The sequence below is a fragment of the Schistocerca gregaria genome, chromosome 4, assembly GCF_023897955.1.
Source record: "Schistocerca gregaria isolate iqSchGreg1 chromosome 4, iqSchGreg1.2, whole genome shotgun sequence".
Taxonomy (NCBI): Eukaryota; Metazoa; Arthropoda; class Insecta; order Orthoptera; family Acrididae; genus Schistocerca; species Schistocerca gregaria.
This window is the reverse complement of record NC_064923.1, coordinates 142544294-142559841: the sequence shown is the minus strand read 5'-3', so window position 1 is coordinate 142559841 and position 15548 is coordinate 142544294. Positions and strand designations below refer to the sequence as shown.

The 15548-nt window shown below is 42.5% G+C and overlaps 1 protein-coding gene across 1 annotated transcript; it reads right to left on the bottom strand.

Moving 5' to 3' along the window:
• Positions 1-7221: 7221 nt before the first annotated feature.
• Positions 7222-8289, bottom strand: LOC126267641 (uncharacterized). Its single transcript, XM_049972942.1, has one exon. It carries the CDS (start codon positions 8287-8289, stop codon positions 7222-7224), a length of 1068 nt encoding a protein of 355 aa, XP_049828899.1.
• Positions 8290-15548: the final 7259 nt, after the last annotated feature.

Below are 15548 nucleotides of genomic sequence, written 5' to 3'. Positions count from 1 at the left end.
GCTTTTTTGTGATAATTTCTGGACGTATTTGGCAGATGGGATGCCTAGCCAACAAGAAAGATAACGAGGAAGGGGACAGCCTTCAAGAGCTATGTGCAGCATGAGCCTGAGGTCAAGGATGTCATCATAGGAGGCCACCAATAGCCCCTCTTTCCCTCGCCACCTAACCAGGAACTACCGAATGTCATCACATCGATCAACAATACATAAACCTAGTGTTTTCCTTCGGTTATGACGAAAGAAATACTAAATAAAGGAGATTTTCAAAGTAAAAGCGGGTAAAAGTCATGTCCACTAAACACAGAGCTTTCAGGTTTTGTGCAAATTGAAGGTGGAGGATGAGAAAGGAAAGGAAAGCAAAGGGATGGAACTAATGATATCAACTGTATCGGGACTTTATACTGTACAGAGGCGTCGAGTGAGTTTGTATGGAAGACCATGCCTTGAACCCGGGATCTCTTGTATACTAGGCAGTTCCATTAACACTACTCCTTGCGGACACAGTGTTTACCGCTAGTTAACTCTTTGGCTGAGCCATACTCCCTCCCAGCGCCACCTATCTGTAGTTCCTGTCTATGTCTTCCATGGTCGCTAATTTTAGATCCACGCTGGAGGTCGAAGATATTGTGCATCGACACTGAAGATTGTTGATTCACTGCGTATCTAGGCGAATTAATTATTTGAATTCATGGTATCTGATCGCTGAGACATGTGCGAAAGAACATACACAACACATTCATATAACTGATTGCTTCGATGGGCATTCGAAACACATGTTCAGCGTGGGTGCACATTGCGTTCGATCTCCAGCAGGAATATACAGGGTGGTCTATTGATCGTGACCGGGCCAAATATTTCACGAAATAAGCGTCAAACGAAAAAACTACAAAGAACGAAACTTGTCTAGCTTGAAGGGGGAAATCAGGTGGCGCTATGGTTGGCCCGCTAGATAGCGGTGCCATGGGTCAAAGGGATATCAACTGCGTTTTTAAAAGTAGAAACCCCAACTTTCGTTACATATTCGAGTAGTACGTAAAGAAATATGAATATTTTAGTTGGACCACTTTTTTTGCTTTGTGATAGATTGCGCTGTAATAGCCTCACAATTTTAGACGAACAGGTGGTATCAGGTAGGTTTTTTAAATTAAAATACAGAACGTAGGTACGTTTGAAAATTTTATTTCCGTAGTTACAATGTGACACGTGCACCTTTGTGAACTTGTCATTTCTGAGAACGCATGCTCTTACAGCGTGATTACCTGTAAATATCACATTAATGCAATAAATGCTCAAAATTGTGTCCGTCAACCTCAATGCATTTGGCAACACATGTAACGACATTCCTCTCTATTTTGAGTAGTTCGCCTTCCGTAATGTTCACACATGCATTGACAATACGCTGACGTATGTTGTCAGGCGTTGTCAGTCGATCACGATAGCAAATATCCTCCAACTTTCCGCACAGAAAGAAATCCGGGGACGTCAGATCAGGTGAACGTGCGGCACATTGTATGGTGCTTCGACGACCAATCCACCTGTCATCAAATATGCTATTCAATACCGATTCAACCGCACGGGGGCTATGTGCCGGACATCCATCATGTAGGAAGTACATCGCCATTCTGTCTTGCAGTGAAACATCTTGTAGTAACATCGGTAGCACATTACGGAGGAAATCAGCATAAATTGCACCATTTAGACTACCATCAATAAAATGGGGGCCAGTTATCCTTCCTCCCATAATGCCGCATCATATATTAAACCGCCAAGGTCGCTGATGTTCCACTTGTAGCAGCCATCGTGGATTTTCCGTTGCCCAGCAGTGCATATTATTCCGGTTTAGGTTACTGCTGTTGGTGAATGACGCTTCCTCGCTAAATAGATCGCGTGCAAAAAAGTCTGTCATCGTTCCGTAATTTCTCTTGGTCGCAGTGGCAGAGAAGTACACGACGTTCAGACTCGTCGCCATGTAATTCCTGGTGCATAGATATATGGTACGGCTGCAATAGATGTTGATGTAGCATTCCCAACATCGACGTTTTTGAGATTCCCGATTCTCACGCAATTTGTCTGCTAGTGATGTGCGGATTAGTCCCGACAGCAGCTAAAACACCTACTTGGGCATCATCATTTGTTGCAGGTCGTGGTTGGCGTTTCACATGTTTCTGAACGCTTTCTGTTTCCTTAAACAATGTTACTATCCGGCGAACGGTCCGGACACTTGGATAATGTCGTCCGGGATACCGAGCAGCATACACAACACACGCCCGTTGCGCATTTTGACCACGATAGCCATTCATCAACACGATAGTGACCTTTTCCGCAATTGGTAAACGGTCCATTTTAAGACGGGTAATGTATCACGAAGCAAATACCGTCCGCATTGGCGGAATGTTACGTGATACCAAGTACGTATACGTTTGTTACTATTACAGAGCCATCTATCACAAAGCGAAAAAAGTGGTCCAACTAAAACATTCATATTTCTTTACGTACTACAAGAATATGTAATAAACAAGGGGGGGTTCCTATTTAAAAAAAACGCAGTTGATATCCGTTTGACCTATGACAGCGCCATCTATCGGGCCTACCATAGAGCCATGTGCTTTCATCCTTCAAGCTAGACGACTTTCGATCTTTGTAGTTTTTTCGTTCGATGCTTATTTCGTGAGATATTTGGCACCGTCGCTATCAATGGAACACCTTGTAAAATATTAGTGCGCATGCAGGACCTGTACATGTACTGTCGATAGGTGGCATTATTAGGGAGTGGGGGTCACTTGGGGAGCATGCCGATATAGTCCGCGAATTTGCGATAAACACTGAGTCAAGGTGGTGCAGTGTTAATGCAGCTGCCTAATTAGCAGAAGGCCTGGTTTCGAGTCCCGGTCCTCCACACATTCTTATTCGCCGCCGCTAATGCCTTTCTCGCGCACTCCACCTTCAATTTAGATAATATTTACCACAACTACCGATTCCGCTTGGTGTCTGTTCTTTCGGATATTTCCAAAGAACAGACACCACGCATTTATTTGATCTCCGATTTTTCTCAAAAATTAAGACGCAACAACGAATATTTCCTTTTAGTGAGGAAGTTTATAGTTGGTGTGTGTCTTATTATCATGGAAACAGATGAAATTCCAGAACAATTACAGAAGTTGTTAATTTATGTGATTGGTGGTATCCCAACATGGATTCTTGGAAACCTCTCTACGAAGATGCTTCCAGACAGCTACCAGCATTTCTAACAAATGGAGTTACCGGGAAATGAGCCCTGCATGTAAGAAGGAACTTTTCGAGGGTCCTGAAAGCCACACCTCTGCATTTAATTAACCTGCCTTGACGCTGCCTGACATACTATTGCGTTATATCCCAGAGAGTCGCACAAGGTAGAGTATTGCCGAGAAGCTTGCATGGAGGTCACTGAAAAGTCATCTGCCAGAGCTGCATTAGGGAGAAGAAACAACTCACAATAAGCAGAGAACTCAAGTTCTGTACAACGTTAGTGCGTTTTTTCGTTTTTTGTATTGTTTTAAAAATGTAAATTTTTGTTTCTTACGTGTAAGTACTTGAACTACTGCAAAAACTATGCTTCATGATAGTACCTGCACTACAGAAAAGAGCGATGCATTAGCACGTTGTTGGACAATTGCCAGGTTGGGATGTAATAATTACACGGAGAGAAATCCTTTCTTCTCCATGTATTTTAATTCCTACTCCGAATGTTTCTTTCGTTTCCTATACTGGTTGCTGAATATACAGATTGAATAACATCGGGGATAGGCTGCTACCCTATCTCACTCCCTTTCCAACCACTGCTTCCCTTTCATGCCCTCGACTGCCATCAGGTTTCTGTAAAAATTGTAAATAGCCCTTCGCTCCCTGTATTTTATCCCTGCCACCTTCAGAATTTGAGAGGGAGTATTCCAGTCAACATTGTCAGAAGCTTTCTCTAAGTCTACAAAGGCTAGAAACGTAAGTTTGCCTTTCCTTAATCTATTTTCTAAGATAAGTCGTAGGGTCAGGTTCTCCGGAATCGAAACTGATCTTCGCCGAGGTCGGCTTCTACCAGTTTTACCATACGTCTGTAAAGAATTCGTGTTAGTATTTTCCAGCCGTGGCTTATTAAACTAATAGTTCCGTAGTTTTCACATCTGTCAACACCTGCTTTCTTTGGGATTGGTATTATTATATTCTTCTTGAAGTCAAAGGATATTTCCCCTGTCTCATACATCTTGCTCACTAGATGGTAGTGTTTTGTTAGGCCTGGCTCTCTCAAGCCTGCCAGTTCTAATGGAATGCTGCCTACTCACAGGGCCTTGTTTCGACTTGGATCTTTCAGTGCTGCATTGTGTATATGAAAGTTAGTATAGAACAAATTCCTTTCCAGGTCATATAGACCCAAAGATAATAGTAAAGTTGAAACAGCATATGGCGTGCAGCCGAAAACTCCACACCCTGTGCTGTGATTACGCAGCACCGGACGCTACGGTCTAAGGACGCCCTTCACTGTAGTCCTGTTCTCCCCTGGTAGCTGAATGGTCAGCGTGGCGGATTGTCAATCCTCTGGGACCATGTTCGATTTCCGGCTGGGTCGGGTAATTTTCTTCGCCCAGGGACTGGGTGTTGTGCTGTCCTCATCATTATCCTATCATTCCCATCGACTGTTGGTCGCCAAGGTTGCGTCAAATTGAAAGACCGGCACCCGGCGAACGGTCTGCCTGACGGGAGACCCTAGCCACACAATTAAAAAAATGCTATAGTCCAGCAATTTTTCCGTTGGCGCAGAGTAATTTTCCCTGGTCACACAGAGGCATACGTTAACCTTCGTGGAAAGACGTGAGCGCCTGTTCATCTAGCGCTCATTCCTTGGATAGAAAACATCTACTAGGTTGGTGCATACGTTCGTAGCGTTTTTACATAAATTTAATAAACGTAACTGAGACACATAGAAGAGACAATTCTTCTTCATTATTTTCAACTGGCTGCAAATTCTGGGGCAACTTCTCTTTTCCGCGACTGTAGAAATCACGTGGTTTTGAGGCAGAGAACACGTCTAGCCATGTACAGAGCGCATTTCCATCCGGAAACTAAGTTTTATGAAGTTTGCCCGACAGCGAACGAAATAGGTGAAAATCTGAGGGCGCTAGGTAGTACAGTGCTTTTATCAATCTAGCAGAATGAGGGCCAGCGATATCGTGGACAAGCATAATTTCACGCCGTCTTCCTGACTGCTGTTCTTTCACTGATTGCGGAAGGCGTCTCAGTTGTTGGTAATAAATGTCAGCAGTGATGGCTAAATCTCGGTGAAGATATTCGCAGTACACCACACCGTCGTTGATCCAACAGATGAATAACATTACGTTTTATGGACGTGTTCAGGTCTTTGTACGAGAAGTTGCTGCTTTGTTTCGGTCAATCATTCCTTTTTATTCCTTATGTCAGCGTAAGGACACTATCTCTCACCGCCAGTAACGGTACTGTTTACGATCCAGTTCATGACGATGCACTATGGCAACCCACCGATGTTTCTGACCTTGGCTTAGAGCATGGCGTAGCCATACACGCGAGTTTTGAATCTTCCCCTCTGCATGCAAATATCGCACAATGGTGGAATGAACATAGATCATCACATTTTCCAGTTCTCGAGTACTCTGACGTGGATCATTGTGGATTAATGTGTTTAAACGATCTGCATCAAAGCCCTATGGTCTTATTGAACTTAGAGAGTTACGTCCTCCTTAAACGAGAGAATCATTGGCTAACAGTGTTCTGTCTAATGGCGTTATCCCCATATACGGCGCAGAAAATATCGACTAACAATGCATACCTTCAGAGCTATGAGCACTTCTGCATCTTTGCTACTGTGAAACGCACCTCTTCTATTGGACAAGTTCTATAGCTCTTACGGCATGCATTTTAAAGCTCATGAGTACTAATCTTTGTCCCTTGCTTTCTTATATATATATATCTTGACCGTGATTTTGAACGTAAATTGAAAATTAAAGTGTAGTGTTTTTTTTTTAAGATATTCCTAAAATTTTATTTAAAATTCGTAAGAGTGGCACTCTTTGCGTACCAAATGATGCTCTCTGAAAGAAGAAAACAAATTCATGCAGACATGTTCACTTCGAGTATGAAATTAAAATGGATGAGTTGCCGGCGGTATAATCTAACCACAACTTATGCGCATAATAGTCCGGTTGTGTGTGTGAGTGTGTGTGTGTGTGTGTGTGTGTGTGTGTGTTTGTGTGTGTGTGTGTGTCTTGTAATGTTTATAAGCGCAGATGTTTTTGTGGAACATTCATATATATACGCATCAGTCTATTGGCTGCTTTTTCCCTTGTCGAACAGTTTTCCCCCAAGAACATCACAATTGTCTTGACGTGATATGTTTTTTTGCACAGTCGTAACTGCACCACGAAGTGGACTCCACTTGTCAGTATAGACTAAGCGTTCCGCGATCACACATCCGCACTTCAGCACCTGACCTGCTGCCCAAGGAAAAATGCGCTTCAGTAGCTTTCTCTGGTCACATATACATGGATGTACTAACCAACATAAAAACTTATGACTTGTAATAACTACAATTACCAGTCTGAAAATGACGTAAAGACTGATGTCTTGTACTTCAGTACACCGTCCTTAGTTACCAATAGAAATATGGAAAGATTTGCACTTATGCCCGTTACAAAGACAGAGAGAGGGATTGATTATGAAATTCAAGGATATAACTGCATTTGGTAGCGTCTCTTTCTTACTGTTGGAGAGGTCTACTTCTCAGCATAACTACAAATGTGATTCATACCTCACGAGCTTGGTGCTTAGGTTAACCTAGACCCAAAAGGAGTCAGTACGTTTCCTAAGACTCCATATCGGTCACTTAAGAATATGACGTGTCAAACAAAGCAAACAACATTAATAAATGGAAACACTTTAGTTTGAATCAATACCTTTATTTCTGAAACATCATAGAACAATACAGATCCGTAGTTTTACAACTCATAAGAATACAAAAAAGTTTCTAGTATTGTTTCAAGAATTTCGTTTAGATGATTAGGCTTAAAACTGTCATGTGCTAAATTTTCTCATAACAGTAAGACAAGATCTAAGGGGGAGACTGATGTTTATTCTGAGCCCAGGTTCAGAGAGTCTGCGTCCAACACTAGGTCTAAACCACATGCCTGGATCTGGATAGCTGCGCCCAACGCGACGTCCATACTACATCCATGGTTCATGACGGCTAGGGTCAACACGAGGTCCAACCAATTTCCCTGGTTCTGCATGGCTGTGACCAACTTGCGGTCCGAACGGCGACCCTTGTTCTCCATCGGCACGTCCAACTCGTGGTCCAAAGCATGTACCAGGAACAGGACTGCTGCGTCCAATACGAGGGCCAAACCATGTGCCAGCATCAGGATTGCTGCGTCCAATACGAGGGCCCAACCATGTGCCAGCATCAGGATTGCTGCGTCCTATACGAGGACCAAACCATGTACGAGGATCAGGGTTGCTGCGTCCAATACGAGGACCAAACCATGTACGAGGATCAGGGTTGCTGCGTCCAATACGAGGGCCAAACCATGTGCCAGAATCAGGATTGCTGCGTCCAATACGAGGGCCAAACCATGTGCCAGCATCAGGATTGCTGCGTCCAATACGAGGGCCCAACCATGTGCCAGGATCAGGATTGCTGCGTCCTATACGAGGACCAAACCATGTACGAGGATCAGGGTTGCTGCGTCCAATACGAGGGCCAAACCATGTGCCAGAATCAGGATTGCTGCGTCCAACACGGGGGCCAAACCACGTACCAGGAGCAGGAGTGCTTCGTCCAGTACGAGGTCCAAACGGTGTATCAGGCTCTGGAAGGCGTCGTCCTACACGTGGTCCAAACCACACTCCAGGTCTGACGTGACTACGATCGATACGCGATACTGCTGAGTGCCGTGATTCACTTTGCACCAAATCAAGACGAGGCGTTTCTGCTGTAGGAATAATCTTTCCAGCGTCCGATTTATAGAGACGTTCTTCCACGCCATCTAGAAATAAGGCTTTACAGTAGTCCCCGCTATCTTGAACGTCTGGTTGATACCATTTATCGAAGTATGCTACTAAGATATTCCTTTTGTGGCGCGAAAATATTTCAGAATGTTTCTCTGTTTCACAATCTTGGGTGTCCCAATGATGATCGGTTGAATCGAGTAATACCTCTGAAGTTCCGGCACACAAGAGAAAAGTTGCTGAAGTCAAGAGAGCTACAGCTAAGACGACCATGCTCCTCTGCATCTTTCGGGTTCTGTGGCCACAATGAACACGAATCGCCCTTTTATAGCAAAAAAAGCGGCCACTACCTTCTCTACAGGTGGTCACGGTATTGTACTCCAGAAGCATTAGATTCTGTGCACGTTCGTCCGCTATTTGTCTGCGTCAGCTGACTAGTTGTAGCATTAGTCACACAGGATTCTCCGAGTCGACTGCAATTAAAGTATAACGTCACAGGCTGCTACATCTCACTGCCGCGCTAAAATATTTTGACAAATAAGCGACCACTAGCAGAGGTACATCGTTCACGTGGGTCATGTGAAGACGAGTCACTGCAACACTGCTTTTATTTTAGTGTTACATTTTTACAGACATTGCAGCATCCATCTTTAGTATGCTCTTCATAACCATAATCTGTGTGTTTCATAAAGAAATTGTGTTTCGCTGGCAACTAGTTGATAAACCGTTTGTTTCGCGGTTCTTTATTTTTTTGTGTAACTTAATCGAGTCAATCACAGCGATGACGACATAATTTCTATAATGCTTGCATGGCACCATTGCTTCAGTGCGCTGCCATCCATATACTGGTGAAGAGCCAGTAGCGTAAGTTTGTAGTTTTCAACCTCGTACCAAAACTGATGACATTAGATCATTGGCAGGTTGTTTTAAGAAAATTTTTAGTGCCTTATCATGTAACTAATTTGATACCACTAACAACTTATTCTGTCTTTTACTTGCTTTTGACGCTGCTATGATTAGCAATAGTAGCGAAAGGAAGACGACATCGTTTTCACTAAGCTGTTTTGCTTTAAATGAGTACGTTGTTTAGCACTGATTACCAATTTTACAGTTTAGGTAGCTTCCTCCTGTGCATAGCAAATGCCACATTTCATGATATTTCGTAGGGCGATGAGTTTACATGTATCGCTGAGCTTGAAAGCGAACTATAGCACGGCAAGAAGTGTTCGTATGGCTGTGACCTACATTCATCCTGATAATAATCTCCTCAGCATTCATGGAAAGCGAAAATGATTACATACAAGTCTGTAAGAGTTACTCTTCTCCTTGAGCGTATTAATTACTTCTTCCAGACACCTAAAAATTCTCCATTGGAATGGTTTCTGCCAAAGACCATGACTGAATTAATCAGTGAATTCTTCCTCTACAACATAACCTTACATGGGCTTTGGGGACTTCAGTTATAGCCAGAAGACACGGTTCAATTGGAGGATGCTATCTGACAATTTTCGCAACATGTAAGTCATTGGCACAGGTATAGTGGATACTGTACACAGCAGAAGTGTATTATGGGCCAACGTAAACCTATCTCAACGTCTTCTCCAGCTAGCACCAGGCAACGACAGTCACATCAAAATCCTATATCGTAATCAGAACAACCAACAAGGAGAGAGGTGCACTGTGAATAGCAAAGAAAACCCGGAAGATACTCCCTCGCCTCACTCAGGTGAAAGGACTGAATCGTAAAGTCAGCAATATGATTTCAGCGAGGAGAAAACATAACGTGATTCTTACAGCATAGTTTGAATTATAAAAGTTGAATAAAACAATCACCTACAGCAATCACACTTTTCATTTCACTCCAGGATGCGTTTCGAGTGTTTAAACTAGCAACTCCAGTTGGAACAATGATATTATGTTGCATTTTCGCTAGCTGGATCCAGCCAGTTGTTTTCTGTGGTATCTTACTGCTACAAAAACCTGTAACAGTCATTTGGTAGCAGTAACGTAGCACAAAATTATAAATTCCAAACGGTGGTAGAGCTACTTACAATGGCTTCAAGTGCACAGAACCCTGCGGTTCGTCGTAAATATATGATATTAATTCGTCTCACAGAACACAAACCAAAAACATAAAAAAACAAAGATTACAACGATGTTCTTTACTAACATAACCCTTTCGTGGGCAACATTATTGAGCAGTTTTTTTAAATGAATGGAGAGCAGATAGTAATTAGCAGATAGGTATAATTATCATACAGAATATCAAATTTTCTCCAGGTGTGAAAGTGAGGTCACACAACAAGGTGGGAAGTATTCTTTCCACTGTCCTTCCTTGGGCTAAATGACAAAAACAACTTTTTCAATATATGCCACATTTATTTGACAAATTTACTTCTCTTGTTACAATGATTGTTCACAATTACTTGCCATGAAATTTTCTGAAACATGAGTCTATGCAAAGTGGTATTTGACAATATGTACAAACACAGTGAGTGCTCTTTCCCGCAGTTTTGGTACTACAATGACGGTACGTCCAGTAGGTTTCTCCTAAAATGGGTTGATGCTCCGCTACAGCCACATGGCGAAAATCTTCAGGTACTTCACCCGTTTTTGCCAGAAAGACAGGTTTCTATCCACGCCTTTTCTGGGATGAGAAGCCAGCAATCAATTGTCTGGCAAGATGTGTCCTGTATGTGAGCTGATCATGCTGTCCACTTTGTCTTTTACTTATTTTCCACAGTATAAAACCGCTCACCGCAGCAACGTCCACCAGGAAATAAAATATTCTGTGCCAACAGTTTACAGAACGTCTGCCAATAGCGTACCTTTCTCGTAATTGATCAAACTTATCGACATCACCCATTATTTTGTTGTATTCTGCCACAACTTCAGGACAGGAAATCTCTGTACTAGTACCATCCTTGTTTTTCCTTTTCACTGTGGGTGTTTCTCATGGGTCATCAATTGAGAACAGGAAATGACTGGTCGGTTATCCATCCATTTTACTGCAAAAATGGGTCCTTTTGTTTCAAACTGGAATTCTCCTCGTTCCAATTTTACGTTTTCCTTCATAAATTTGGGTAAATCAGAAGGTTTTACCTTATACTATAGCTTTGAGGAAAAAATCACAAAATGCCATGCAAACAGCACTGAAAGGCTCCTCTACAAAGCAACACTCAGCTATACAATCCCTCTGCGCGAAGGTACAGCATAAACGGAGGGAACTCCCGATTGGAAGTAGTACCCTATACTGTTCACTATGTGGTAGCTCCATACAGAGGTGGGAACTGTGAATCCCACGGGACTAGGAGCGAGTTCATTGTACTGGGAAGCATGTTTCCCACTGCTGACGAAAGGATTAAGTGGTGGACCATACACTGATGAGCGAAAACAGTACGACAAAAGTATGTAAGCGGAGCTGAAGCGGACGGGGGACCTACCACGCTAAGTAATGGGCTGCAAATGGAGAAACCCATTAAGATAAGCGACGTTGACAAAGGGCAGATCGTCATCACCAAGATGGTGTCAACGATCATCTCAAAAACAACAAAGCTGGACGTATGTTCAAGTTCTATTGTCATGAACATCTACGGAAAGAGGCAGAAGGACAGTTAAATTACCAGTATATGCTAAATTGTGGGACATGCAAGCCGCTTCACAGAAAATCAGGTGCGGAGCCTTGTCTGCACTGTAAAGTGGGATAGATGATGATCTGTGGCATCACTGCCGAAAGACCACAATGCTGGTGCATGCACCGTTCATCGTACACTGTTGAACTTGGAGCTCTTCAGCAGAACACCCATACGTGTTCACAAGTTGACCCGATGACATTTTCAATTACGATTGCAGTGGTCAATGAACCATCTGGATTTGACAGTCGATAAATGTAAACGTGTAGTCTCTCCGGGTGAATCACATTTTTGGTACAGTAGGTCGGTGGTCGTCTCTACAAACGCAGCCACTGAGGTGAATGTGGCCCGAAACTTCCAGTACACCACAGATACAGACTGGTGGGCGCAGTCATATGCTATGAGAGACATTCTCCTGCGCTCCATGGGACCTGTGGTAATAGCTGTGAACCACCTGCATCCCCTCATGTTTGATGTCTTCCTCGAGGGTGATACTATCTTTCAGCATAATCATTCTTCGTCTCTCAAAGTCGGAACCGTGCTACAATAATTTGAGCAGCATTATAGTGATCTAACTGTGTTGTCTCCGCTAACAAATTCGACTGATGTGAATCCTATAGGACCTCTGTCTCTCGCCATTGGACGCCATCACCACGTACGGGAATCAGCGGCCCGTTATTTACGTGAATTACCTGACCAGGCCGCATCCAAGCAACAAAAATGTAACATAGCGTCTTTATTACGACACACACAACCAATTTACCATGGTTACACACATTCACGACATTGGACATGCCTTTAATTACAAAAAGGACAGTCTAATAATACTTCACAAAATAAACAAGGGCACAAACTCATTCTTTATGAAAAACTGGAAATTTTCATTCACAAGAGAAAATAAGCACAGAACACACTAAATTAGAAAGCTGAGACAGTGGCAGTCAGCTTCTTTAAGAGCTTCGCAGATATACTATATGATGCACTGTAACTCTTTCCACTTTCTACATCCTGAGACGCCTTAATAAAAGATAATTCCAAAAGCACTGTACAGAAACACTAAGAATTAGATTATGTTAATACTAAGCTTGCAAGTTTCACATTTTTTTATTTTTTTGTCTTTAATATCGTGTATTTGCAATAGTAATACTTTTAACAGGTCGTTTTAAAAAAGGAAAGAGTTCCATAATTATTACCTGTATTTACGGTCCACAATTGGAGCAAATAATGAATGATCTCTGGGGCAAGGCACGCTATCTTCACATCATTATAATTTTTGTTTGCTTATGTCAAATGGGTCAAATGGCTCTGAGCACTATGGGACTCAACTGCTGTGGTCATTAGTCCCCTAGAACTTAGAACTACTTAAACCTAAGTAACCTAAGGACATCACACACATCCAAGCCCGAGGCAGGATTCGAACCTGCGACCGTAGCAGTCGCACGGTTCCGGACTGCGCGCCTAGAACCGCGAGAACACCGCGGCCGGCCAAGGTTTGCTTATGTCATCGGTTCATGTTCTATAAGAAAAAATTTTGTGACAAACGCATACTTGTCATGAAGAGCAGGGTTCCGTGCACTTGCACAGATTGTAAGTAACTGTAACACCATTTAAAATTTGTAATCTTAGTGCCGTATTACGCTGACACGTACCTGTGGCACGTTTTTGAATAAAATGAAACTACTACAAACAACTGGTTGCACCAAAGCAACAAAAATGTAACATAGCGTCAATATTATACCTTATGATGAGAGTGTAAACTCTCCAAACGAGTTGTGGGATGAAATGAAAAGAGAGACTGACGCAGTTAATACCAACAGTCCATCATGGAATACGTAAGAGTATAATTTTCTTTCACAAGAGGAAGGGAGAGAGAGCCGGCCGCTGTGGCCAAGCGGTTCTAGGCGCTTCAGTCCGGAACCATGCTGCCGCTACGGTCGCAGGTTCGAATCCTGCCTCTGGCATGGATGTGTGTGATGTCCTTAGGTTAGCTTCTACCTTCTATCCTCTGCACGGTTCTTCATATCCCAGTACCTACTGCAACCTATACATCCTTCTGAATCTGCTTAGTGTAGTCATCTCTTGGTCTCCCTCTACGATATTTACCTTCCACACTGCCCTCCAATACTAAATTGGTGATCACTTGATGCCTCAGAACATGTCCTGCCAACCGATCCCTTCTTCTGGTCACGTTGTGCCACAAACGTCTCTTCTCCCCAATCCTATTCAATACTTCCTCATTAGTTATGTGATCTACCCATCTAATCTTGAGCATTCTTCTGTAGCACCACATTTCGAAAGCTTCTATTATCTTCTTGTCCAAACTATTTATCGTTCATGTTTCACTTCCATACATGGCTACACTCCATACAAATACTTTCAGAAAAGACTTCCTGACACTTAAATCTATACTCGAAGTTAACAAATTTCACTTCTTCAGAAACGCTTACCTTACCATTGCCAGTCTACATTTTATATCCTCTCTACTTCGGCCATCATCAGTTATTTTGCTCCCCAAATAGCAAAATTCCTTTACTACTTTAAGTGTCTCATTTCCTAATCTAATTCCCTCAGCATCACCCGGCTTAATTCGACTACATTCCATGATCATCGTTTTGCTTTTGTTGATGTTCATCTTATATTCTCCTCTCAAGACACTGTCCATTCCATTCAACTGCTCTCCCAAGTCCTTTGCTGTCTCTGACAGAATTACAATGTCATCGGCGAATCTCCAAGTTCTTATTTCTTCTCCATGGATTTTAATACCTACTCCGAATTTTTCTTTCGTTTCCTTTACTGCTTGCTCAATATACAGATTAAATAGCATCGGCGAGAGGCTACAACCCTGTCTTACTCCCTTCCCAACCACTGCTTCCCTTTCATGTCCCTCGACTCTTATAACTGCCATCTGGTTTCTGAACAAATTGTAAATAGCCTTTCGCTCCCTGTATTTTACCCCTACCACCTTTAGAATTTGAAAGAGAGTATTTCAGTCAACATTGTCAAAAGCTATCTCTAAGTCTAGAAATGATATAAACGTATAGGTTTGCCTTTCCTTAATCTTTCTTCTAAGATAAGTCGTAAGGTCAGTATTGCCTCACCTGCTCCAGTATTTCAACGAAAACCAAACTGGTCTTCCCCGAGGTCGGCTTCTACTAGTTTTTCCATTCGTCTGTAAAGAATTCGTGTTACTATTTTGCAGCTGTGGCTTATTAAACTGATTGTTCGGTAATTTTCACATCTGTCCACACCTGCTTTCTTTGGGATTGGAATTATTAAATTCTTCTTAAAGTCTGAGGGTATTTCGCCTGTTTTATACATCTTGCTCACCAGTTGGTAGAGTTTTGTCAGGACTGGCTCTCCCAAGGCCGTCAGTAGTTCCAATGGAATGTTGTCTACTCCGGGGGCCTTGTTTCGACTCAGGTCTTTCAGTGTTCTGTCAAACTCTTCACGCAGTATCGTATATCCCATTTCATCTTAATTTACATCCTCTTCCATTTCAATAATATTGTTCTCAAGAACATCGCCCTTGTATAGACCCTCTATATACCTCTTCCTCCTTTCTGCTTTCCCTTCTTTGCTTAGAACTGGGTTTCCATCTGAGCTCTTGATGTTCATACAAGTGGTTCTCTTATCACCAAAGGTCTCCTTAATTTTCCTGTAGGTAGTATCTATCTTACCTCTAGTGAGATAAGCCTCTACATCCTTACATTTGTCCTCTAGCTCTCCCTGCTTAGCCATTTTGCACTACCTGTCGATCTCATTTTTGAGACATTTGTATTCCTTTTTGCCTGCTTCATTTATTGCATTTTTATATTTTCTCCTTTCATGAATTAAATTAAATATTTCTTCTGTCACTCAAGGATTTCTGCTGGCCCTCATCTTTTTACCTACTTGATCCTCTGCTACCTTCAC